At 33.1% G+C, this 24,970-nt stretch overlaps 1 protein-coding gene across 7 annotated transcripts in view; it reads right to left on the reverse strand.

Annotated features, from left to right (window-relative positions):
* LOC143253163 (dedicator of cytokinesis protein 3-like) overlaps positions 1–24,605 on the reverse strand; it is a 155,059-nt gene extending 130,454 nt beyond the window's left edge. For 5 of the 7 annotated variants that reach the window (XM_076506530.1, XM_076506529.1, XM_076506528.1 and 2 more), the window contains exons 1-6: positions 24,400–24,605; positions 7,059–7,142; positions 6,495–6,535; positions 6,039–6,094; positions 1,677–1,773; positions 248–396 (exon numbers count right to left, since the gene is read on the reverse strand). In XM_076506530.1, coding sequence (XP_076362645.1) covers positions 248–396; positions 1,677–1,773; positions 6,039–6,094; positions 6,495–6,535; positions 7,059–7,142; positions 24,400–24,436 — 464 coding nt within the window. In that variant the 5' untranslated portion in view covers positions 24,437–24,605. Of the gene's footprint in view, positions 1–247; positions 397–1,676; positions 1,774–6,038; positions 6,095–6,494; positions 6,536–7,058; positions 7,143–24,399 lie in introns of those variants that run through there. The other 2 variants (XM_076506532.1, XM_076506533.1) reach the window with 2 other exon arrangements.
* Positions 24,606–24,970: the final 365 nt, after the last annotated feature.

A 24,970-nucleotide genomic window follows, 5' to 3' on the forward strand; every position in this document is an offset into this window, starting at 1 on the left:
TTCTGCTTTGTAAATCCTAATCTCTGTAGTTATATTCATACAAAAGTTCCCATATTCTTCTCAAAAGAAAAACAGTCGAAATAAAGAAAAAACTACAGAAAACAGTAACAACAAGATAAAAGATAACTAATTTTTGTTCTTTAAGTGTTGAAAATATTTTGTTTTGATTACAAAAACATTATACACATTAATAAGGAAATGTTAAGCTATAAATTTTATTACAAAGCTTCTACACTGACATAAATACCTATTTCCCCAATCAATTTTGGCAGTGATCTTTATCTTGACTTCTCTTATCTGATCTTGGGTAAGGGTGCCAGCTATTATCTGGCGTCGCCATTCCATTAAGTCCCACATGACACCTTGCAGTTGGGAAACTAAAGTGAGCTCTCTCCTCTGAAAATAAATTTGTTTTGAATGTTATCATTGTAAAATGGCAGTTAAAAAGGTACATTTGCCAAATATTTCATCAAAGCATCTGCAAAAGAGCACAAGAAGATAATAGCTAAAAAAACACAAGTTCTGATGTAGTTCCAAATTGCTAATTATTAGTCTCCTCTATCCACAATGTTCTGTATTCTTTACTGAGCAAAAGATGATGAAGTCTTTACATAAAATGTCCAATTTTACATTTCTGAAGTGTAGGTAAATACTGGCATGATTTCCTTCACTCAGTTTGAAATATTCTTTGATTCAAATTATCACGTGGTGTACCATGAAACCAATACAGACCTAGTTACAAGTGGTATATATATACTTGTGAAAAAAATGTATAACAACCAGTGTTATAACACTGAAAAATTATTTTATGAATAATCAAGTTTCAGTGAAATTTGTGGATAGGAAGATTTGAAAATGTTCATTACATTTTCCTTTACTTTAAAACTTAAAATAAAATCCCTACACAAAAAGACTCTTATTAGAAGTAATTTATGTATATCAAATATTAGTGTTTGAGAGGTGTTTACTTTTTGTTACTACTTTTTGTCGGTTTTTGCAATGTTGTTTATAATAATTTATAGCTGAAATTGGTAACTACTTCAATTGGCAAAATAAGGTATCAAAAAGGTATAAATCAAGGTATTAATCAGTATAAAAAATACTGAATCTGACTGTTTATATAAAATGTAACTTTCTGATTGACAATAAAAAGATATTGAAATTTTAAGAGGAAAAACTATTTTAGTGTTTCTTTTGAAAACTGTCTCATAAAATTTTTGAAATATCACAGTTTACAACATCTTTAGTAATACTAAGTCATATTCAATCAACGTTTTGAAGCATATATTATTTTACTAATAAGTTTGTATTAAGTTTTGTCCAGCTTGACTAGGGACATTAAAAATTAAATCACTCATACCAATCATACTTTTTCACAGTGAAATGCTGAGTGTGACATTTTCCCAGCTCTTTAATTTTGAGAAATTAAATGAATTTAGATTGGGTTTACAACAATTATTGTTGTTTTGTATTTCAATACTGTTAATAACACCTCTGTGAGACTAAAAGAACCAAAAGTCAGTATACAGCAGTTTAATTATATCACACAAGTTTAGACAAACATTTTACTCCCTTACAACTATTTCAGTAAATATGTTTATATGCTTATAATACTTAGCCAAAGATATCAATAAAATAAAGGTGATTGCTTCGCATAATGATAACAAAAAACTCACCACATACAGTCTCTTCCATATCACATGCCATTCTTTTAAAACACAAGATACTTCACGTACTGTTGAATCATCCACCGGAGTAACAGTTTCATATAATCTATACGAAAAAACAAAAAAAAGATAAAAAATCATGTATTGGTATATATAATCAGTTGATTTAAGCTGACTTAAATATTTTGCTTCTTAAAATATTAATACAAATACACCCAAAAGAACATTCAAAGAACTGACAATTCTGGACGGATGCAAGATGCATGCCTTGTAAAGAAATTAAGTATGAACCATGTTCATCATGTCATTCTCATGTTTTCACACCAATATACTTTACATTTGGTGTAAACAGAATATTTCATCCACTTCTACCAAGAATTAACTGCAAAATATATTGTTGTAAGCTATATTTTTAATGTTTTAATTTAGATGTTAGCTACAGGTCACGACATTAAGAATCTCGCAATTTTAACTAATATCTAGATAAATGTGCACTATCCCTAAATACAAGTAGTAAGTTAATGCAAATTTACTGAATAATAATTGAGAATTCAGTAAAGTATTCAATATGTGTGAATCATCAAGTGAATGCTTCTGTAAACTAATAAGCAAGTTAATTCAACATTTGTTATCAATCAATGAAATTTCTGTTAAACATTATTAGTGTATTAGGATCTACAGTAGTTTCTGTATAAATAATTTATGGCACACCTGATTCTACTCTTCTGATACATTGGTATATATACTTTAGGGTCATTCCATGTCAAATCATCCAGTTTTTGGAAAATTTTATGGATGACCCCCTCAGAATGCCTTGAAAAAATTCACATGTGCTCATCTACCCATATAATGAAAAATTGCCAAAGATTAGATCAATATCTCTTATATTTTCTGATTTACAGCCCTGTAAAATTTAAGTGATTTTTTTTTTATTTTTGACAAATTCATTTTTGGGCAACTTTGGCTGCTTAAAGCTACAAGAGTAATGGTGGTAGAAGTCTGAAATTTGCTACACTGACTGAATTAATCTTACAGAATTCAAAAATGGTCTCAAACCAAGTTTATCTCTCTTAGGATTTTCATAGTGAGGTTGTAAAATCACCTGAAAACCCAAAATCGTATCAAACATTGGTTTATTTAATAAGCCATAGCTCTAAGACTTAATATGATACAAAGCTGAAATTTGTTTTCTAATTTCCTATAACATATCAGTTGATAAATCAATAATTGTTGTAATTAAAAGTTTATTAGATCTCCTGTAAAAAAATTTAGTTGCATGCAACTTTTTATGATTTAGCTAAAAACAGCCCTACTTCAGGCCACAGTTTGACCATGTCACCAGTTATTCAGCCTTTTCAGATTTTTACCATATATTCTTACATCTCTGAATATGATCTACAAAACAAGTCAGGATGGTGTTCAACCTACATTTGAGTTATAATTTTTTTAAAGTATCCATTGTTTACTTGACAAACAAAACTTCAATTCAGGTGTGTTACTGTGTGCAAATATATCCATACAATTTTGAAATAATTTACGAATCCCATTTAAATATTCTTATCAGCCTTTACCATATATTCTTACATCTCTGAACACGATCTTCAAAAAAATCAAGGTTGTGAAAAATAATAAATTATCAAAATTTAAGTCTCTGATATGTACCTTTGGGCAAAGGACCACATTCAGGGCATTCAGTTCTTTCTTGTCAATCAGGAATCAGTTCTACAGAATTGTGTAAAGTTTGATCTACTTGAGCACTATGATAAATGCAAAACTGTGGCAGGTATTAGGTCACATCATAGCTTTATTCCCCACTCTACCAACAAATTGTATATGAGAAGGCTATCAGATGATGATGTGTACACAGTTGTAACTGTTGGTAGTAGCAGTGAAAGTGATGCTGCAGCAGCTCAAATAGGGTCTAATGATAGCAATAACAATTATCAGCCAGGGAAATACGTGGCATGCATATATGATCATGAATGGTATGTGGGAAACATCAAAGATAGATCAGATGAACATTCCAATGTGTTGGTGTCATTTATGAAGAAATAAAAAAACGAACTGTTCTCATGGCCTACAAGGTCACGTAAAGATGAAAGCTGGATTCCTTTCCAACATATTCTTTGTCTGATAAGTGCAGCTACCATGCAAGGCAGTAGTGCTCACCACTATGTTCTAAGTCAAAGTGATCTCATCATAATCAACCTCGAATTTCAGAAATTTATTCAAGCTGTCTGAACAAAGCAATGTTTATTTGATGTTGTTAAGGCTACTTTATTGCCAAAGCAGTTTTTGAAACATTTCATTGTCACAATTATTGCAGTTTGGTGTGACTATAATCTTTCTCAGTTATACCCTGTTGTAGCACTGTGCTTTTTGTGTGTGATTTACCTTTGTATTTATTATATTATGAATCTTAAACTCAGCCATATCTGCATAACTATAGTGCATACACAATGTATTTGCATTGCCATATGATCTAACTAGTTATGCCAATAAACTTGTTCAGAAATGAATTAATTCTTTCTTGTTTCTTACAACTTCATTATTTAACATTGTAAAAGGCTGGTTAGAATATTTCAGTGGGATTCATAAAATGCTAACAGGTATTTTTCAAAATTGTGCAAAAATATATTTGCACACAGTAATACACCTGAATTGAAGTTTTGTTTGTCAAGTAAACAACATATGGTCAAAGGATACTTTAAAACATTATAACTCAAAAAGTAGGTTGAACACCATCCTGATTTTTTTTTGTAGATCATATTCAGAGATGTAAGAATATATGGTAAAAATCTGAAAAGGCTGAATAACTGGTGACATGGTCAAACTGTGGCCTGAAGTAGGGCTGTTTTTAGCTAAATCATAAAAAGTTGCATGCAGCTAAATGTTTTTACAGAAGATCTAACAGACTTTTAATTACAACAACTGCTGATATATTAACTGATATGTTATAGGAAATTTGAAAAGAAAATTCAGCTTTGTATCATATTAAGTCTTAGAGCTATGGCTTATTACATAAACCAATGTTTTTTACAATTTTGGGTTTTCAGGTCATTTTACTGCCTCACTATGCAAATCCAAAAAAAGATAAACTTAGTTTGAGACTATTTTTGAATTCTGTGAGATTAATTCAGTCAGGGTAGCAAATTTCAGCCTTCTACCACCATTACTCTTGCAGCTTTAAGCAGACAAAGTTGTCCGAAAATGAATTTGCCAAAAATAAAAAAAAATTAACTAAATTTTACAGGGCTGTAAATCAGAAACTATTAGAGATATTAATCTAATCTTTGGCAATTTTCATTATATGGGTAGATTATCACATGTGAATTTTTCAAGAGATTCTGTGGGGGGTCACCTGCAGCCCCTTGGATGATTTGACATGGAATGACCCTTTATGATTCACCTAATACAGTCAAACATCGATATAAGGCGCTAGTTGGGGTCCAAAAAATTCAACAGCGTTGTATCTGATTGCTCCTTATACCGATTTGATTATATATTTTTTTTACCCTCGGGGTGAGCGATAATGCAAAATTTACGCGTTTTGTAGTGAAATAAAGAAAAACAAACAAAACTACTTACACCAATGATATAGCATTTTTTTTATTTATTAAACTCAATTTTAAGACTGAAATTAAATGTAAAAAGCAGAATTCTAAAGAAATTTATCGAATTCATTACTTTGATGGGGGCTGATATTCTAAAAGTAGTTCCGTCAGAGCAATCATGTGATCGATCAAGGATGACTTGTGGTTTTAATGAAAATAAAGTTTTGATACTTCTTGCCTACGCACTGAGAGCTATCCTATGACTGGCAGATTATGTACTTTACTGCAGTTGACAGCGCCAGGAATTATTACATGCAGGCCGGGGTTTGATCACAATATGCGGCGTGAAAACCATACAAAAAGATTGAAGTGGATTTGGTTTTTGATTTTTGATCACATTAACCGGCTGATTACATTAAGCAGTGGTAATATTAAGCGGCGGCCTTTGTAGAAACCCCAAAAAATTTGGGGCCTAAGACCCCATCGCGCCCAAATGATTATCGCGCTTTATCGATGCGTCTTATATCGATGTTTACCTGTAATTAAGTTGAAAAATTTGTTTGTGATCATAGACCTACAACTCATGTCAAAGTAAACGTAGCCTGTAGCAAACATTATACAATAAATTAATATTCACTCTTATTACATGCACAGGACTTATTTTTATCAAAAATTCAAAAGAACTTATCCAACAGCAGAACACATTACAAGAATATGTATAGTGCCACTGATGATTACTATACGATTACTCCAGTGTTAACGGACTGAACTAAATACCTCTCATAACGAAACCAAAGAAATCTTAGTGAATACTTACCCTTCATTGTCTATTCGAAAAGCTTTTAAATGGATAAAAGATGCTGGAAAAATTCCCTGGAAATGAAGAAATGTTTAACATAAAAAACTGAAATAGTTTATTACTGTAAACTATACAGATCTTTATATTTATATGCCACATATATTTGTACAATATTAAAATTTATTAAATATATACTGGTTCATTAGAAGTTATTTTCATATATTTTATTTTAAAAATCCTTGTCAAAATAGAGAACCATTAAGATAAGGAAGAGATGATTAAACACAATTTTTAGAAAAACAAGCAGCTTTAAGAAAAATATTTTAAACTTTCCAGTCTCTTTCTAATAAATACAACCTTTCAAATAATTAAATTACTAAAAAACCATGCACAAAAGCCAAGAAAAGAAATTCTTATAAATACTGTATCTGAAACATAAACATGTCATCAGGTTATTGGAGATCATAAACATACCTTTAAAGCTTTGTTTCTTGTGGAAAAACCACGATACCAACCTAACAAAAAATAAATATTTTCTAATCACACATGAATTTATAAACATAATCTTTCATAGAAGTATTTTAATAAAAAAGGTACACTATCAAAGATACTGACAAGTCTACTACAATTGCCATGCTTGAAAGTCATTACACATAACTGAAAAATAACCAAAACAACTTTAATACATCATTATCTTCTAACAAGATGCACATAAAATACAAACTAGCTTACTAATTAAAAAGTTAAAATATAATTTGTATCATCTGTAACAAAATTGTTAATAAAATAAATATTATGTGATGTTGATGAGCATCTGTTAATAATTTACCACTCAGATATTACTAATGCAAACAATGTCACATCTACAATACACCAAAATTAAAACTTACGCATCAACTAGTTTACTGATGTTATATCACGAAATAAGACTTAATATAAAATTATACTGTACATAAACTCTAAAAAAATAATACTGAAAAATTTAGAACCAAAATACAAGCACATGGAACATTACAACAGTAATATGAAAATACACACCCCCACATTCTTCTAAAATCTGCACAGTTTCACCAATCTCAAGAGGCAGGCCATACCTTGTATTACCATCATAGTTGTACAGTGCTGAAAGACAAATAATACCCTGAATTATAATCCTTGTACAAACAGTGTGTGTTACAGTGTATGGTACTTTACTCTCATACAATCTACAAAGCATTCCAAGAATGTAAATATTTGACAAAAAAACTACTATACATAGAAAATTTGTTCCTCAACAACCTACTTGAGTTCACTTCTGCAAAGTTTGTTTACCTTTCTTTACTGATATTCTGTAAGGTCAATGGTTTATTTGTTTCATCCTAATCCCAAAGGTCAATAAAAAGATTAATACTGCTTTACTTAAAACTATGTTTCTCTTACCAAGGTGAAATTATTATAGCAGAATTTAGTGTGTTTGAAAATGTGTCCCTCACTTGATTCAATTGGCAAGTAATGTACCTCCTCATTTAGAAAAATTCCTTAAAGTGTAGATATTAATATACCTCGCTCACCAATGCATTTGCATGTTATAAGAATTAGCATAGTAATGTTCTCTTACTCATTTCAAATTTCTTCTAAATCACAACATACCTTCCTCACACCTGCATGTATTTATGAATATACTTTATGTATTAAAATAAAACTTTATTGCTTACTTAGGAAGCCAAATTATAAAATTCTGGGGCATTCTATTCTAGTAACTGACATATCTTTGTGTTCTAAAATATGTTTTTAAAACTTAAACCACTTGTTTGTAGGCATCCAAATTTGTTAAAGTATGCTTAAGGAAAATCATCTAAGCTTTTAACCAAATGAAAAGAACTTAAGTACTCAATAACTACTACAAATCATCATTTTATATAATTTTATTTATTGTTATATTTTTTAACAATTATAACTAAAATATAAAAATTAGGAACTTTTCAGCTTAGTTTAACAAAATTTCAATAACATAAAACATCTAAAATTTGACAAGCTTGAGAACTTTATGAAACACTACACTCAACAGTCATTTGGCATTTATATTAACATGCTGGGAGACAGTTAATGGGTTGATAGGTAGTTTATTGCTATTGACATGAGAGTTACTGCTTCAATGAGCAAAAATGTGAGCAACAAAATAATAAAATTAAAAAAGAGAGAGATCTGAATTTTAAGAGGAAAAGAAATATTTTTGTTCTGAATGTTAGAACAATTTTTCACTCTGCCTCATTCAGTAAAAGCTTTTTACAGTATTAGACAAATCTTTAGTAATAATTAGGCCACACTGCAAGATCCATTAGTTTCATTCCAATCAAACAAGAGGGAAACTACCTTTTCAGTGCAGATTTATTTGGCCACTAACATCACAGATCTTTCACTGAAAGTTCTACACAAAACAAGAGATAATCCTCAATAGCCATGACACTTGAAATTCTTTTAGACAGGGTTAGAGTAAATTACTCTGAAAGACCTTTTCCCCCTTCTTATTAACTAAATTTTTGTCTACCAGCAATGCCAAGAATGAGATACATGTACACCAGATTCAATTTCATTACTTATCAGGATCTCTACCAGCCTAACCTCAAATTGAAATTCTTTTTGGTATGATTAAATTCAGCTAATGTATAAGACCTTGGGTGTAGTCAAATACATGATCATAATATAGAATACTATTCAGATATAATTTATTAATTTAAGAGTGAACATTTTACTATTGTTTAGCTTTTATTTTAATACGAGTTAAAAGCAGATGATTGTAGAAAGTTATGTTTATAATTCAATGATACTGTGACCATTGAATGTCAAGAATAAAGATTTCTAGAAGGCATGCAGATGATTAAGTGATAAAGACATAAGTTGTGTGAGATGAACAAAAAACAGCAGGCAGATAATAGCAGAAGAGAGTAAAGTTACAGGCAAGAAAATGTTTGATGTGAAGTTAACTACAGTAGAACTGATAGGCCTAATAATTAAGATAAATCTAACATTTAATATGTTAGAGTAAGACTAACAACAGAAATGGAGGTAAGAAGAATAACTTATTCCATTAAGGCATGGTTCTAAAGTAATTATGTCAGCTTGAGTGCACTTTGACAAAAGGAACAGAGGATATTCTGAAACACTATTAACACTATACCATCATAATGGGGATTGGAGTACCAACTTCAGAGGTAAGTTTATTCAAGTTACTTACTCCCAAGAAGTAATAGCTTATTATTTTTTCTTTATTATTTCTTTTCTCTTCTATATTTTGGAGAGCAGTCACCTTCCCATAACTGTTTGCAGTGGGACATTGTGTGCTTGAGCACTCATATCTTGTTCTCCCAATTTTTATTTCTATTCATTTGGTTATTTTATTACTTAATTATTTTTCACATGAGACTGGTGAACAGAGGTTAAGACTGACAGGTGTATCCCCACTATAGTGCTGATCCTACTTCTAAAGTCACCTCCAAAACCTAGAGTACATTTTATATCCCACATTATAGCCTGTACCCTGGGGATTCTTTCAATTAATGCAGCATTTATTTTTGTTTAGGCTTCTACTTGTTTATACGTTGTATTCATGATTTGTCTATAATATTAAGAATTTGTTGTGCATACTTGTTCTGCATATGTATTATTTTGAAAACAAATTAAATGTGTACTGTTCATTTATTGCCAGTAAGTCATAGACACCTACTGCAGAAGAATCCTAAACCCAACAATAACACAGTATATATTTATACAATGAAGAAGTATAAGTAAAAGCCTTTTATTCTGACTACTGGCAAAAGATTTTCATTTTAAATTCTGACATACATCTATTGCAAGGGTTTAACTGAGTCCAAAACTGTAATTAGATCTCCAATTAGTCACAAAATGATAAAACTATGAGTTAAACATTTGAAGTTGGAAAAAAAACAACTCTGAATCATTCTATAAGCTTCTATATTGCAGCTCATCAAATGGTGCAATTTATTATCACAACACATACAAACATATCTGGCTGTTGACTAATTCTGGTACATACCTGATGATGACTTTTGGCTATAATTTCAACAATATTTGCTTAATCTGGATATAAGCCGATTCAAAATAATTTAAATATATCAGGGAAACTACTAAAAAGAAATAACTGTTAAGGGAAAGTATGTTGACAAATATCCAAAAAATCACTTTAATGTAACCTCTGATTAATACAAAAAGCTGTTTAAAACAGTACACAATTCTTGTCTATCTAATATATATCAAAGATGGTGTGTGCGTGTGTGTGTTTTCTTATAGCAAAGCCACATCGAGCTATCTACTGAGTCCACCAAGGGGAATCGAATTCCTGATTGTAACGTTGTAAGTCTGTAGAATTACTGCTGTACCAGCAGGGAACCAAAGATGGTGTCAAAGTCAAACCATTGAGATCAAGATCTGACATGAAATATCAATACTGAAATCCAGAGCAATCTTTGAAAAAGCATGATTCTGTCAACTTTACTTCTCAGACTTTTATGCTGTGTTAAAACATTGCTGTCTGCTGTTATAAATGTGTCTATCAGTTGTCACACACAGTTATACTTAACCCAATAAAAATAATATGTTGTTTATTTTAATATAAACTTACAAAACAATAATTCAAACAACTGTAAAACATCTGTTAACTTTGTTATAGTTCCACTCAATCTACTTTTGAATGCATACCACAAAGAAACGGGCAACAGTTATTTCAAAATGCTCTACACTACATGGCATAGGTATTTAATTGACTTACAATTACATATTTATCTAACATTTCAATCAGAGGTAGGTAGGTAGGTATTTCATGTTTATTGGCATTAAAGATGTAGTATACTATACCGGTATATGGAAATTAAGGTAAAAATAAATAAAATATGTAAAATTAAGACCTGCCAGGAAGACTGAAGCATTAAGTTCAAACTTGCTGTCAGTCACCTGAAGTTGGCTTTCCAGTCCTGGGTTAAGGTCAAAATAAAAATTGTGTAAAAGAAATCATGCTAAAATGGTATATTGTCCAATAAAAACCTTAAATTAAGTTAAAAATACCAATGGCTCTGAAAAATGTAAAAACATGAGCGAGGTGGGCAGTATCACCTATGACATTTGCTAATGTCAAGATGGTAGTTTGAAGGAATCTTGGGATCCTTTCCTGGGCTTAGAGGAAGGTAGAACAATACTCTGTCACCAGGCATCAAGAAAACCATTCTCCTGTCAGATCCAGTTAAAAACAATTAGAAGAACAGCAAGAGAAGCAGGAGACAGATGGTGCAGCATTTCATAATGTACATCATCAGGTCCAACTGATGTACTGCCAGACCAATGAAGAGCCAGTTTGAGTTCCACCAGTGTAAAGGGACAATTATAGTCATAGAGACAATCAGCTCAAAAGGAAAGAGGTGATTTCTCTGCCTGAGTCTTAATGGCTAAGAAGGTGGAGGAAAAAGCAACAGTGCTAGATACCCAGCAAAAGCTTTCACCTAGAGTATTGGCAATGCTCCGTATATCTGCCACTTCCTTGCCACAGGAAGAGCAAGATCGAGAGGAGGACAGAATTATATTGCCCATTGACCTTTCAAATCTTGTTCCATATGACATTGGAACTGGTGGTAGAAGATATGCTGGTTGTGAACTTAATCCAATATTCCTTCTGGCTTTGATGTCTTACCCACTGAGCTGTGCACAAGACTGCTGGAAAGCTATGCGGTTCGAGAGTTTGGTATATCTATGGAAAGTATCCCAAGTCCATTTTTGAGCCTTTTATGCCACATGGCAGGCAGGATTCCACCATGGATGAGAATATCATGAAAAAGGTGCAGAGGTATTAGGAATACATTGAGCATCTACTTATATAATACAGTCAATTACTGCTACCACACAGTCAATCTAATGACGGCTTACAGATGATGGCAGGATCAAGTTCTACGAGAGCAGTGAGAGAGGACCAGTTTGCCTGATCCAGTTTCCACTGGGGCACGCGGGTCGGGTGGCATCGACCACGGCCGGTCTCTCTCAAGATTATAGGAAAATGATTACTGCCTCATGGATTATTGTCAACCCTCCATGAAAAATGGGAGAATAATGAAGGGGAGCAAACTGAGAGATCAATATCAGTAAAGGACTGATTAGGTGCATGAAAATAAATAGAAAAACCAGAATTGAAAAGAGAAAGGTTGTGATCAAACATAGTGCCTCCCTACAAAGAACTCGAACCGTTGTGACCAGTGCTTCCTGTTGTAGTGCGCTGCAGTGTCCCTGCTGTCCCAAAGGCAAAGATAACAGGGAAACTTGGTAAAGCCTCTTTGAAGACCCACCAGGAATGCCACCATTTTAAAATCTCCAATAACCTCCCAGCCATACTCATCATACTTCTAGCAAGGTCTTGATGCTGTTGTATTCCTCCTTTAGGTGCACCAAATGAGACAGGGGAAGAGATGGATACTTATTCTAGAAAATTCTTGTAAATTCTACAACATTCAACAAAGTTCTTGAAAATTCTTGTAAGTTCAAGAAAATTATCTATCAGCTACTCAGTACTGAATCTACATAGAATATTCTGGAAAATGGGTAAATTTGAAAATTTCATTATCCAGGTCACAAAAAAGCAAAGTTTGAAGAGAAAAATCGGTCTTTTCCATTTACTTTAGTCATAAGCAATTGGGAAATAACACTTTCTGCCCAGGAACAAGAAAAAGTAAAAATTTTGTTACATACTGTAATCAATATTTTAATAGTACATACATTTTACGTTTTAACTCTATAAAAAAAATATAAAGAAAAACAGCTTCTTGTGTTACACAATAACACATTTTCTCTAGGCATCTTCTCGTCTCTAGCTTATCCACCACCACTTCAAAAAAGTGTGAAATTAAACATAAATTACTTGGTATGTAATCATAATTTTTAGTTTTCAATTTTGTTTGTTTACAGAGTTATCAAACAGAAAACCACATCCCTCCAGCCACACCCACCTATCACATCCTCACTTCCAAGATATTTCTCATGGCTCTCTCTTACATACAATTACATATAAAAAGTGGAAATTACGATCTCCCAAATGACATTGTGTTCTGAACAGATAATAGTCAATTTCCTTCAGAGTACAAGCAACATTCCAGGGAGAAACTTAACAATTAGCTTTGATGAATTTATAACAGCTTTTTTCACATAGTTAGAAAGCCAAAACAATTTTAAGAGTTAGGAGAAATTGTCTACATTTTGCATTTCATTAGTATATGTTCTTTAGTGCATTATTTGATTAAATAAAAAAGTGGCCTTAAATGTCCTTGAGAGCAAGAAAAAAAAAAGACTGGATAATTATTTATTGTTTTTCATGTTCATTCTTTGTATATTATTATAAAATTAGCTTAGGTTATAAAATAATTATGCCATATTTTCCCCATGCATCTTTTACAAAATCTACTAAGCCTAACTCTGCCTTTTTGGATTTGCTTTCTCAGATGTGATCCGTTTTCTCATTTTCACCAATTTCATATGATATTATTTCTTCCATTTTTATATTATACTTATCATTAGTCATTAGGGTCCTATGTTTTCTCTTCTTACCCTGACACCAGGGTTCACAGTGAGAGTTTCATTTCTTAGTTGAAGGCTAGTGTTAGCATGTCTTTTGATCATTATATTTTGGCTTATTAACATGCTGATGAACCATTTATTAACTCTCAGCAGTTGGAGTCATTTTATGCCATTGTTAAGGAGTGTTCCTTATAATCCTCTCAATTTCCTCATATTCATTTATCCTTATAGTTCTCCTATAATACTTGTCCAACATACTTTTTTTAAGACATTCTATGGATCCTCTGAGGGATTTTTTGGAGTTGCATTTTCCCTCCTTATTCCTCTTTAGTGTTGTTGTCCTATTTGGTCCTATACTTTAACACATGATTTTTCTGCTGTTAGGACCTTATTAGAATGGACACTTTTTTCATAGGTTCATCTACTTTCTCCTTATTTTTGTGACTTCTGGATCACTTTGTATTTGGAGACTTTCCAGAGCCCTTGGATTCATTTGTGGAGTCTGTGAGTCTTGACTTTGACTGTTTGTTTGTCTATTTCTGATACCATGACTTCGCCTGTAACTGTTTCTTACTTTGCAACTTTCTGTCCTTTATTAATTCCATCCACTAGGGGATCAAAATTTTGCTGGGTGTCTCAGTATTGTATTTTTCATTGCCAACAGTTCCAATGACTGTCAGGTATTTTACAGTTCAGTGGAGGCACATTTAACCAATTATATTTCCCCTGTGGTGGGTATTCACTACCTGTTCTTGGGTAATCCAAGTTTTAATGGTAGAATTTTTTTCATCCTTTTCTTTTCTCCACTACTTTTGTCTCCTACACCAATTTCTTTCCCATTTACTCAGGATCCATCTACCTGTCTGTGTGTTTCCAGGTTATATAACTGGCCCAACCTGATCTATTTATGTTCCTTCCAGGTTTGTAGTCCTCATCATCATATAGTTCTTGTGGATTGTAATCTCAATTTTCCTTCTCTGTCTTCCAAACCCTCAGTTTGATCCTTTATCCTAATATGCACCAGTCCAATCAGAGTTATTCCTACTCATTTTAGTCAGTGGGCATCATCTACCTGATATCTTTATCATTAATATTTCACATATTTTCATTTCACATTCTCCTTGATCCAGATATTGATCTTTCCTACTCCTATTTTCAGCAACTTATGATAGTCATTCTCCATTGCTGTTTTCTTTTTCATCCCTTTCTCGACTCGACTCTGTGCCAGCTGGCAGTCGACTTGGAGTGAGCAATGCGAAAACAAGCTTTTCCAAATAAAACCCTATATTGGACTTTGGCTGTCTTGTTAACATAAGTACCGGAAAGAGGAAGTTGTTCTAACTAGACTACGCTTCGGTCACAGTTTTTAACTCATCATTTTCTTTTATCTGGAACTGATGCAATAGTGTGTAGTTTGTGTGACACTCAAATCACAATAAGCCACATTTTACTTTCTTATCATCATTATGATTCACAATGATGGCACCATTTTAAGCATGTTCTGTCCCAAGGTTTGTCCATAACGTTAGACAGTGTTATTGGTGATGGTGACACCAATGCCATTTAAGTTTTTAATATATGCTTTACACTTTTTTAATGTGGCTCCCTTTTAAAAATCACAGTTCATCTAGTTCAATTTGAAATTAGAAACTGGCCATAACATTAAGTAACTCGAAACCAGGACTGGAAAGGCCAACTTCAGGTGACTGATTCTGCTGTTTGAACTACCCATTAGTCATCCTGGCAAGTTATCATTATAATTTTGCTTCAAGTCTTTTAAAACTTTTACTACTTCCTTTTTGAAAATGGCCATAATGTCAAATAACTCAGAACCAGGACTGGAAATGCCAACTTCAGGTGACTGATAGTGATTTTTGTACTTACCTGTTAGTCTTCCTGGTGAGTTATGATTATTACATCACACTACAGAAAGTTCTTTACAACTTGAATTACTGCAGTTTTTCACTTGACATTGTAGACTAGATGTAAACATTGGTTTTATGCTATTTATTTATTTATTTTTTAACTTTGTTTTGTTTTACCTTAATTTCCTTTTATGAATTTTACTGAATTTACTTTTATCTTTTTAACGGACATTTGGCACAGATACCCTAGCTGCTTTGTGCCATAAAACACTAAATCAACCAACCAACCATCCCTTTGTCTCTTTTATTCCCTCTATGCAGTGGACAGACTTCTGTGTCCAGTGTGTGCTTTTCATTGTTTCATTGCCTGTGTGACCTCCTTCAGTGGTTCCCATTTCCATCTTTTTTTTTCCTCTTTGACCTTTCTCATCCTACCTCTAAAAATAGAGATCATTAACTACTTCAACCATTTTATTACTCCATGCCTCTTTCTCCCATATTCTGTTCCAGATGTGTAAGATCAGACACTTTCCTTTTCTTCCTGGAGACTCCCTCTGTCAACCATTGGATGATACTCTTCAGTTAGGCATGCAGCCTACATCTGTTATGGTCATTTTACATAATCTTCATTAGATAGCTGTTTCTTGCTCATTGGGGGGACTGCCTTCTCCCTGTTCCTTTTACCATCCTTCAAATTTCTGTGTCACTATGATTGGGTAAGTAATATTTTCTATACATCTTTTTCTCCAGGGGCATATTCTGTTCGGGATTCATATTCCACTAAGTGATGAGTATTGCTTGTCCAGGTATGCTTCTATGCTTCTTTTATCTCAAATCCATACTGTAGGCCCAAGACGAACATCCATGGCCAGTAACCTACTTACTGTTAAGATGGGGTGTTTCACCAGACTAGTAGACAATTTGACTAGCCTTTGATCTTTTTGTACTCCTTTAGTGTCTTTATAATATTTAATACTTTTAACTTTTGATATATATATTTGTGTACATCTTTACAAAATTTGTCAGTTACCATTAGAAGTTTTTCACATACAAAAATTCATAATTTAAAGGATGCATTTTTAATAAACTAAAATAAAGATTTTTTTTCTATGAATATACTGAGTATTTGTTATGAATAGTTTGTGTGCAAAGTAATTTTCATATTCAGATGAAAAATACTTTTCTTTTTCTCAAAAATATTAAATTTCTTTGTGTAATCCCCAAAACTTCCATAAAATATTTCAAACTTTTTTTTTATCTATATGCTACATTTTATCTGTTATTCTCTCTACCCCATCTCAAAACAGGATCATTTAATTTGACCAACCTTGTAACCGCCAAAAATTGAATCAAAATAAATATAATTTTTTTTTTTTTTCAGAACATGAAATTACCTTTGTTTATCCTAAATAGCTTTACATTCATAACAGTATACATCTATTTCTAATTAAATGTTATTGTTTTATTGCCTTTTTGATTGCTCATTGAACTGTGTCAAGCTACTATCCATGCCCATTATAAGTTGTAAATCACTTGGGGCATGAGCAGCTCACATTACTTTATCAAATTACATTACCTAAATGGTGCTTGCATTTGTGCCTCATGAAATATTTTTATTACAACATCATTTATTTTACCTAATCTAACCTTATTTTATAAATGTGAAAACATCTACATTTGATCACTGCTTAACAAGAAGTGGTAGTTCAAAAGAACTGAATAGAAGAGGTTACATGTGTCACGAGGGTGTATCACACTGCTACTGATGGAGGGTTGTTACATGATGATTTACACGTAAAATGCAGTTGAACCAAGCAGATTGTAGGATACACTGGAGCTCAAGAATTGTGGCATGCACAAAAATGTATGCATATGGAGAACAATACTAAACAACAATAACTATACCTGTGAAAGGAACACACAAACCCATTTTTAATGAGGTTGAAATAATAATGTAATTTGAAAGCAGCTTATTATTATCATTATCAACTATCAATTGTTTAATTTTAGGGAGAATTAAATATATTTCTTGACAAGAATGTTCGACTGATCTATTTCTATTTGAATAAATTAATCCAAAACAAAAGGTAATTTCATCAATAAAAGATGACTAAATATCAATGTCCAGAACAAATTTACTAATGCCAGGATTCTTACTATTATTGAAGTGAATTTCATTGTCATTAAAGTTACTTATCAATAATGATTAATTAAATTTTATATGCATGTCTAATATCATGTCAAGTAAACATCTATTTATGCCATACAATTTACCATTACACTAGTAACAAAATTTATACTTTTTCTTGTTCCTGGGCAGAAAGTATTATTTCCCAATTGCTTATGCCTAAAGTAAATGGAAAAGACCTATTTTACTCTTCAAACTTTGCTTTTGTGACCTGGGTAATAAAATTTTCAAAATTACCCATTTTCCAGAACATTCCTGGTAGATTCAGTGCTGAGAAGCTGATAGAGAATTTTCTCAAACTTACAAGAGCTTTCTAGAATGTTATAGAACTTACAAGAATTTTCTAGAACTTTCCATAATAATATATATACAGGGGCTCACCACTTCAGTTTAGTTCTAGCTGCCTAAATTAACACATAGACCTATCTGATTTTATCAGAGATGGCATCAAGAAGCTGCAAGCATTCTCCAGACGTATTCTGCAATGTATGTGGCCAATTTATCAAGACAAAAGTGAAAAAGTACTCTGTGACAGCATCTGCCAAATTGTGTGAAGCCTACAAGACATATTTCAGCATGCCTGTTGAGGATCAAGACAAACCCTGGGCATCTCATTTTACCTGCAAGCACTGTAAAAAAAATCTAGAAGGTAAGATGGACAATTTTTGCTTGCTTGAATAGCAAGACTTTATATTATACGAGGTCTGTTCAAAAAATACGCGGACTGACGTCATAAAACAAAATGTACTTTATTTAGAAGTTATAGGTCTGGGACCCCTTCAAAGTACTCTCCTCCCCAACGCACACACTTATCCCAACGGTGTTTCCACTTGTTGAAACAGTCCTGGTACGCTTCTTTTGTAATGTCCTCCAGCTCCTTCATCGCATTTGCCTTAATCTCGGGAATCGTCTCAAATCTTCTTCCTTTCAAGGGTCTTTTGAGTTTGGGGAACAAGAAAAAATTGCAAGGAGCAAGGTCAGGTGAGTAGGGTGGGTGGGGAAGAACAATGATCGAATGTTTGGCCAAAAACTCACGAGTTCTGAGGGCTGAATTTCGCAGCAATGCGGTGCATCTTCAATTTTTTGGTCAAAATCTCGTAACAAGATCCAACTGATATCCCACACTCTTCAGCAAGCTCCCTGACAGTCAGACGTCGATTTGCCCGCACCAGGGTGTTGATTTTGTCAGCGTGTGGGTCGTCAGTTGACGTGGAAAGACGTCCAGGACGCTCATCATCTTCAATGGACTGTCGACCATCCTTAAAACGTTCATGCCACTTGAAACATGCCGTACGCTTCATAGCAACATCACCGTAAGCCGTGTTAAGCATTGCAAAAGTTTCAGTCGCAGATTTTCCAAGTTTAACACAAAATTTCACAGCAAGTCGTTGCTCCTTCAGGTCATTTATTCTGAAATCTGCCAAACGAAAAAATCGCACTTCACTTAAAATCGCGTAGCTAATACACAAATGAAGATATCTGCAATCGGGAAATGGCGTCGTAATCAGCTGATCTGTGCGAACCTAGCGACACCAAGCGGATTCCCCTGGAACCAACTGGAGCCGCGCAATTCGAACAGTCCTCGTATTTTTTGAACATCCCTCGTACAAATTTAAGAACTTTTAAAATTTAATTATCTTTTTCTTTTAATTTCCAATAGTATAATAAAAATATCACAAAATATTTTGCATGAACCTCTTACACATTAGTTGTGGATGAAATAAGTTTATTCTTCATAATAATTTGATTTTGCTCTTTTGCAGGATGGTACAGAGGGGAAAAGAGAGCCATGAAGTTTGCTGTTACAAGAATTTGGCATGAACCCACTGACCACTCAGGCAATTGCTACTTCTGCATGGTGGACCCTTCCAAACATTAGGCTGGCAAGAATGCATCTGCGATCATGTATCCAGACCTTCCATCATCCACTGGCCCAGTGCCACACTGCCCTAAGCTCCCTGTATCTACTCTGCCAAAGAGAAAGCAGCCATCCTCAGAAGAGAGCAGCAAATAAGAAGAGGTAAATGTTGAAGATCCAGATTACAAGTTCAGAGGTGCAGCTGGTGAAAGAGACCCATACTACCCCAATCAAAGAGACCTTAATGACTTGATCAAAGATATTGATCTAACAAAGTTGAGTGCCGAGCTTTTGACATCTAAGCTCAAGGATTGGGATTTGTTAAATGAAAGTGTGCAAGTTGCAAGTCAGAGGAAGTGTCACCAACATTTTTCAAGCTTCTTTTACTCATCAAGATGGGCTTTGCTTCTGCCACAATGTATTCGGTCTGTGGCAAGCAATTGGAATTGCCGGTAACCCAAACGAGTGGCGCCTCTTCATTGATAGCCCATCCAGAAGCCTCAAAGTTGTGCTGCTCCGTAATGGGAATAAGTATCTGTCTCTTCCCCTGACTCATTCAATGCACCTCAAAGAGAAATACAACAGCATCAAACTGTGCTAGAAGCCTTGAAGTATGATGAGTATGGCTGGGAAGTTATCGGAGACTTCAAAATGGTGGCATTCCTGATGGGTCTCCAAGGAGGCTTTACCAAGTTTCCATTATCTTTGCCTTTAGGACAGCAGGAACACCGCAGCACACTACTTGATTCATATTTTGCTTTTTTCAGACCTTATGTAAATGAAAATGTGCAAATTTGCCTGTTTTCACATAGAAAGTAGATTAATTTCTAAATTTCATTATCCAGGTCACAAAAGCAAAGTATGAAGGGAATAATGGCCATTTTCTGAACTTTTACAACATAAGCAATTAAGAAATAACATACTATCCAGGAACAAAATTTGTTTAAAAAGTGTTATTTTTACTAGTTTTTGAATTTGTTTGAGAGCCTTCTTTGCAAATGGTTGTTGCATCTTAAAAGCATTAGAGGTGAGAAAACTTTTGGTGACACTTTTGGTCAATATAGTCTTATAAAAGAGTCAACCCCTCCTCCCTGGCTGGAGACCCTTTCAACTACCATTTATGTTGAAGAGATGTAGAATATCTTCTTATATAATGAATAATGTTTAGAAGAGATGGCACCTTCTTTCAAACACCTCCAAAAATTTTCCTACCCAAACAGAAATAGAAGCACTTTCCAAGCCAATAAAATAAAATAATGGATTGTTGTAAACTGACAAATGGGTCCTTGGAATGTTTGCCAGTGCTTTGCATCTTATCTAAAGAGAACTGAAAGGGCACTTTTCTAATATAAGTGCCTTCACTTTAATCAGTCTGTCCTACAACAATGCTGTTGTGTCAAGGAAACTCTCTGCTTCTTTCAAACAGCAACAATGATGTTACTTCTTAAGGTAGATTTCACTGCTTCTGATCCTGGATGATTATATTCACAACAAATAAAACCACAATTCACATCCAGAAAACCAAATAAGAGGTAAAACATGTTGCTGTGAAACTATTTTCACAAACAAACTGTATGAAATTACTCATAACTTCACAAACGCAATGTTAAGACCAAGAATTGACATGCCAAAATTGTGATCGAGATTGAGGCCTGAGCAACTAAGACCTCATAATTTGATCTTGAAGACAGTCTTGAGCATGATCCCATCTCAGAGTGGATATTAAATACTAAAACTAACTTCAGTAACTATACAAATAGATAATGTGTAACATAGAGCCATATTTTTCTTTCATAATCTTAAGATGAAAACATTACACATCATCCTGTTTATCAACCACCAGCAATGAACATTTTTTTCACTTTAACTAGATAAAATGGACTTGGAAATTCTACAAAGTGCATCAGATCATAAATTCATGACATTTTCAACAAACAAATTTAAAAACATTTATGGCATACCTGATTTCATCCTCAGTGGAAGCACAGCAAAACAGCAACATACAATTTCTAACGCATCTTATGAAGAAGATTTTGTCTAAATCATGACGACTTTATATTCATACAAAAAGAAGGATTAGATGTACTTGTGCAGTTTCAAAACTATTCTGTTTCAAGAGTAAATAATAAGTCATTTGTTTATTTAAATAATGTACATAAAAACCTAGAATAATATCTCACAAAAAGCAAAGAAAATCCAGTTTCTATTGTAATTTTTCTGGCTTTCTAACTATGCATTTCAAAATTAAGCTAGGATCATCAATGGGATCGAAATAGCATAATACATCATTTGACAGATTAAAACTTTGGTTTTTTAGCAGTTATATATAATATAGTATAAAATATCACAAGAAACTATAGAAAACCTGAGAAAGAAATGCTGTGACAGGTGGGTATGACAAGCGAGTCTGATTTTCTAGCTTACACGTCCATAAACAAATATAAATGAAGGCTATAAAAATTATCCTTTGCCTGAGTAATACTTAAACCAGATGTACTTCTGCAGGATCGCCAAAGTTTGCTGTTCTTAGAGTAAATAAAATCCAAATTAAGAACAAGAACAAGTTTGAAATTTTTTGCACTTAAAGTTCATATGTCATGTTATGTTGTAGTTTACAGACTGCATAATTCTCATGATTCATGACAGGTGCATGTTTGACTGATGTAAAAATTACAATATTAAGCATTCTTTATGTGGCAACATTTTAGTTTCTACTGACTTACTGACAGATAGCACAAAACTGTACAGTGTAGCAAGTGGTTAGAGCAGGTAATTCCTTCAGGTGGCCTAAGGCCCCTTATCAAGGAAATAAATGGTCTGTCATATTACTAGTTGTATCAACTATGCTACTGGTAGACAAAGAGTTCCTTACAACTGTGTTGTTCCCGTTTCTTACAATTGACTGTTTATAGGGAAAACAGTTCCTTTCTTCACCACTCTACCCTATGAAAACAGTCCTGCTAATACAAATGCCTAATCTGTCACTTAATCATCAACCTAGTAGAGAGAAAAAATAAAACAAACTGTATTTCCTACAAGCAGCTCCTCAACTAAGAAAGTTGTCATATGATAATATCATCAAAAATCCTCATGTCTCCTTATACCACAAACACTCTTTAAGGATACATAATAATAATACAATCTGAGGAGGTTCACTTTTTTAAACTCGTCTCCAACAAGGACAACATTTTCCTATTAACAAAAAATGATGTTCTTGGGATATTTTAAACACAGCAACTGCAGGGGTTATAAGAGAAATGGAAATGGCTCTTTACATGTGGGAAAATCCCAACCAGTTGGAATTGATAACACATATAAATGAATCAACAGGATAAATCTATAAGGGTTACAATCAATGTTTCAAGGATGAAAATTTATAGTTGGTAATTGTTAAAGCCACCTGATCAGACAGGTGATTTCAAAGAGAAATTGTATAATAAGTTCAAAGCTGTTACTAAAAAGAACACTGCTGCAAAAATCACAAAAGATATCAAATTTATACATATATAATGGGATAATGATTGCACTGACAGTAAGAGATAGCCATAATAAGTTCAAAGCTGTTACTAAAAAGAACACTGCTGCAAAAATCACAAAAGATATCAAATTTATACATATATAATGGGATAATGATTGCACTGACAGTAAGAGATAGCCATTTTTATGAAGTGATTCAAAAACTGAGTCAGGGAACCAATCAGAAGGAATGCAGTTTCAGATTTATTGTTAACCACAAATGAGGAAATAGTTACAAAATGTAGAGCATTTAGGAAAGGATGATCAATGCATAATTTGTTTCAATATTTTGCTATTGAGATAATTAAAATAACATTTCAGAAAACAAACTGTACGATAATAAAATAATATTCATAATTACTAAATTAGGAAAAGTTAAAACATGATGTGGGACACATTTCAAAAACTTTTCAAAACATTTTAAATTACAAATACACATGTTCTTAAAAAAAGAGAGATAGAGAGATAGCTTTTGGACTTTTTGTTGAATACAGAGACTACAAAGGAGTATAAAATACATTTTAGGGTAGATTCAGGCTCAAAAATCCCTCCCTAACACCACTCCAGGTGTATTTTATTACATACATTTGATAAAAGTGACTAAAGATGTTTGCAAGTAATTTAGTTTGATCAGCAAGAAATGTATTAAAACCATAACATTAGTTTTTATTTCTACTTAAACCTAAGACGCAAATTAAAACATGAATATTTTAACACAAAAACTTAAACAATCGCAACCCATATTCTATCAGTTATAACTGATAAATTAAAAATATGGATGCAATACATTGTAAACTTTGTATAACAGTTTCTCTGCATAGACTAAACATATATTAATAATATGTATCAAAATTCAGTGAATATGTAGGTTAAATTCAATCAAATTACAATATAAAAGAAATATGCATTTCTTTTAAAAACACATTATGCTGGAAGAAACTCATCTGATATTTACACAGTTATTAATTACACCAATAAATACAAGTTACGCCAAAAATCTAACTGATTAAATTAATAATTTAGGTTAGGTTCCCAATAAACCAAGAGCTAATCTTCTTTAGTTATACACAAGCTTAAATTAAGATAAAGTAACATACTACTAGTAATAGTAATATTATTATTAGTATTAATTTCTATTACTCAATATTAGTTCAGTGTACTACACTAATGAAGCATCGCTACTAATAACCGTTTTATTACTAAAACTAAAAAATATATTAGCTGACATAATATATTAGTAATACCATTTACCAGTAGCTATGTTTCTGTTGTATAGTACCGTACCAAATAATGAAACTGACTCTGCCTACACTCAAAGCCTAAGTTATATCATAAACTAATTAAATCCGTAACTTCAAACAAAACTCTCTTCTGACTTATGACATTACGTTGTTAAAAATCGCTTACCCACACCGTACTTCTTATTTTTTGTTGGACTCCACATTTCCTTTTTCACAATATAATGGAACAGTCACGAATTGCCTTTATAGAATTTTAATATCGTAAGAACGAAATTTCTGATCTCATTTTTACTTCCTTTCTATAACTAATACAATTCTACAACCTAGTTCTTCCTCCATTTTGTTTAATAGTTTCACAACACTACTGGTGTCGTCTGGTGAGTGAAAGTAATGAAATTAGGAAGGGCCACAGCCACTCTGATAAAACTATGGTTTCCTGACTGTTTCCTTCGGAAGTGCGTCGCGGGTTCGAATCCCTGTGGCACCAAACATGCTCGCCCTCCCAGCCGTGGGGGCGTTATAAGTGACGGTCAATCTCACTATTCGTTGGTAAAAGAGTAACCCAAGAGTTGGCGGTGGGTGGTGATGATTAGCTGTCTTCCCTCCAGCCTTACACTGCTAAATTAAGGACGGCTAGCGCAGATAGCCCTCGAGTAGCTTTGCGCGAAATTCAAAAACAACAACATATTTACAAGGCCTGGCATGGCCAAGCGTATTAAGGCGTGCGACTCGTAATC

Source organism: Tachypleus tridentatus, chromosome 6, assembly GCF_004210375.1.
Source record: "Tachypleus tridentatus isolate NWPU-2018 chromosome 6, ASM421037v1, whole genome shotgun sequence".
Lineage (NCBI taxonomy): Eukaryota > Metazoa > Arthropoda > Merostomata > Xiphosura > Limulidae > Tachypleus > Tachypleus tridentatus.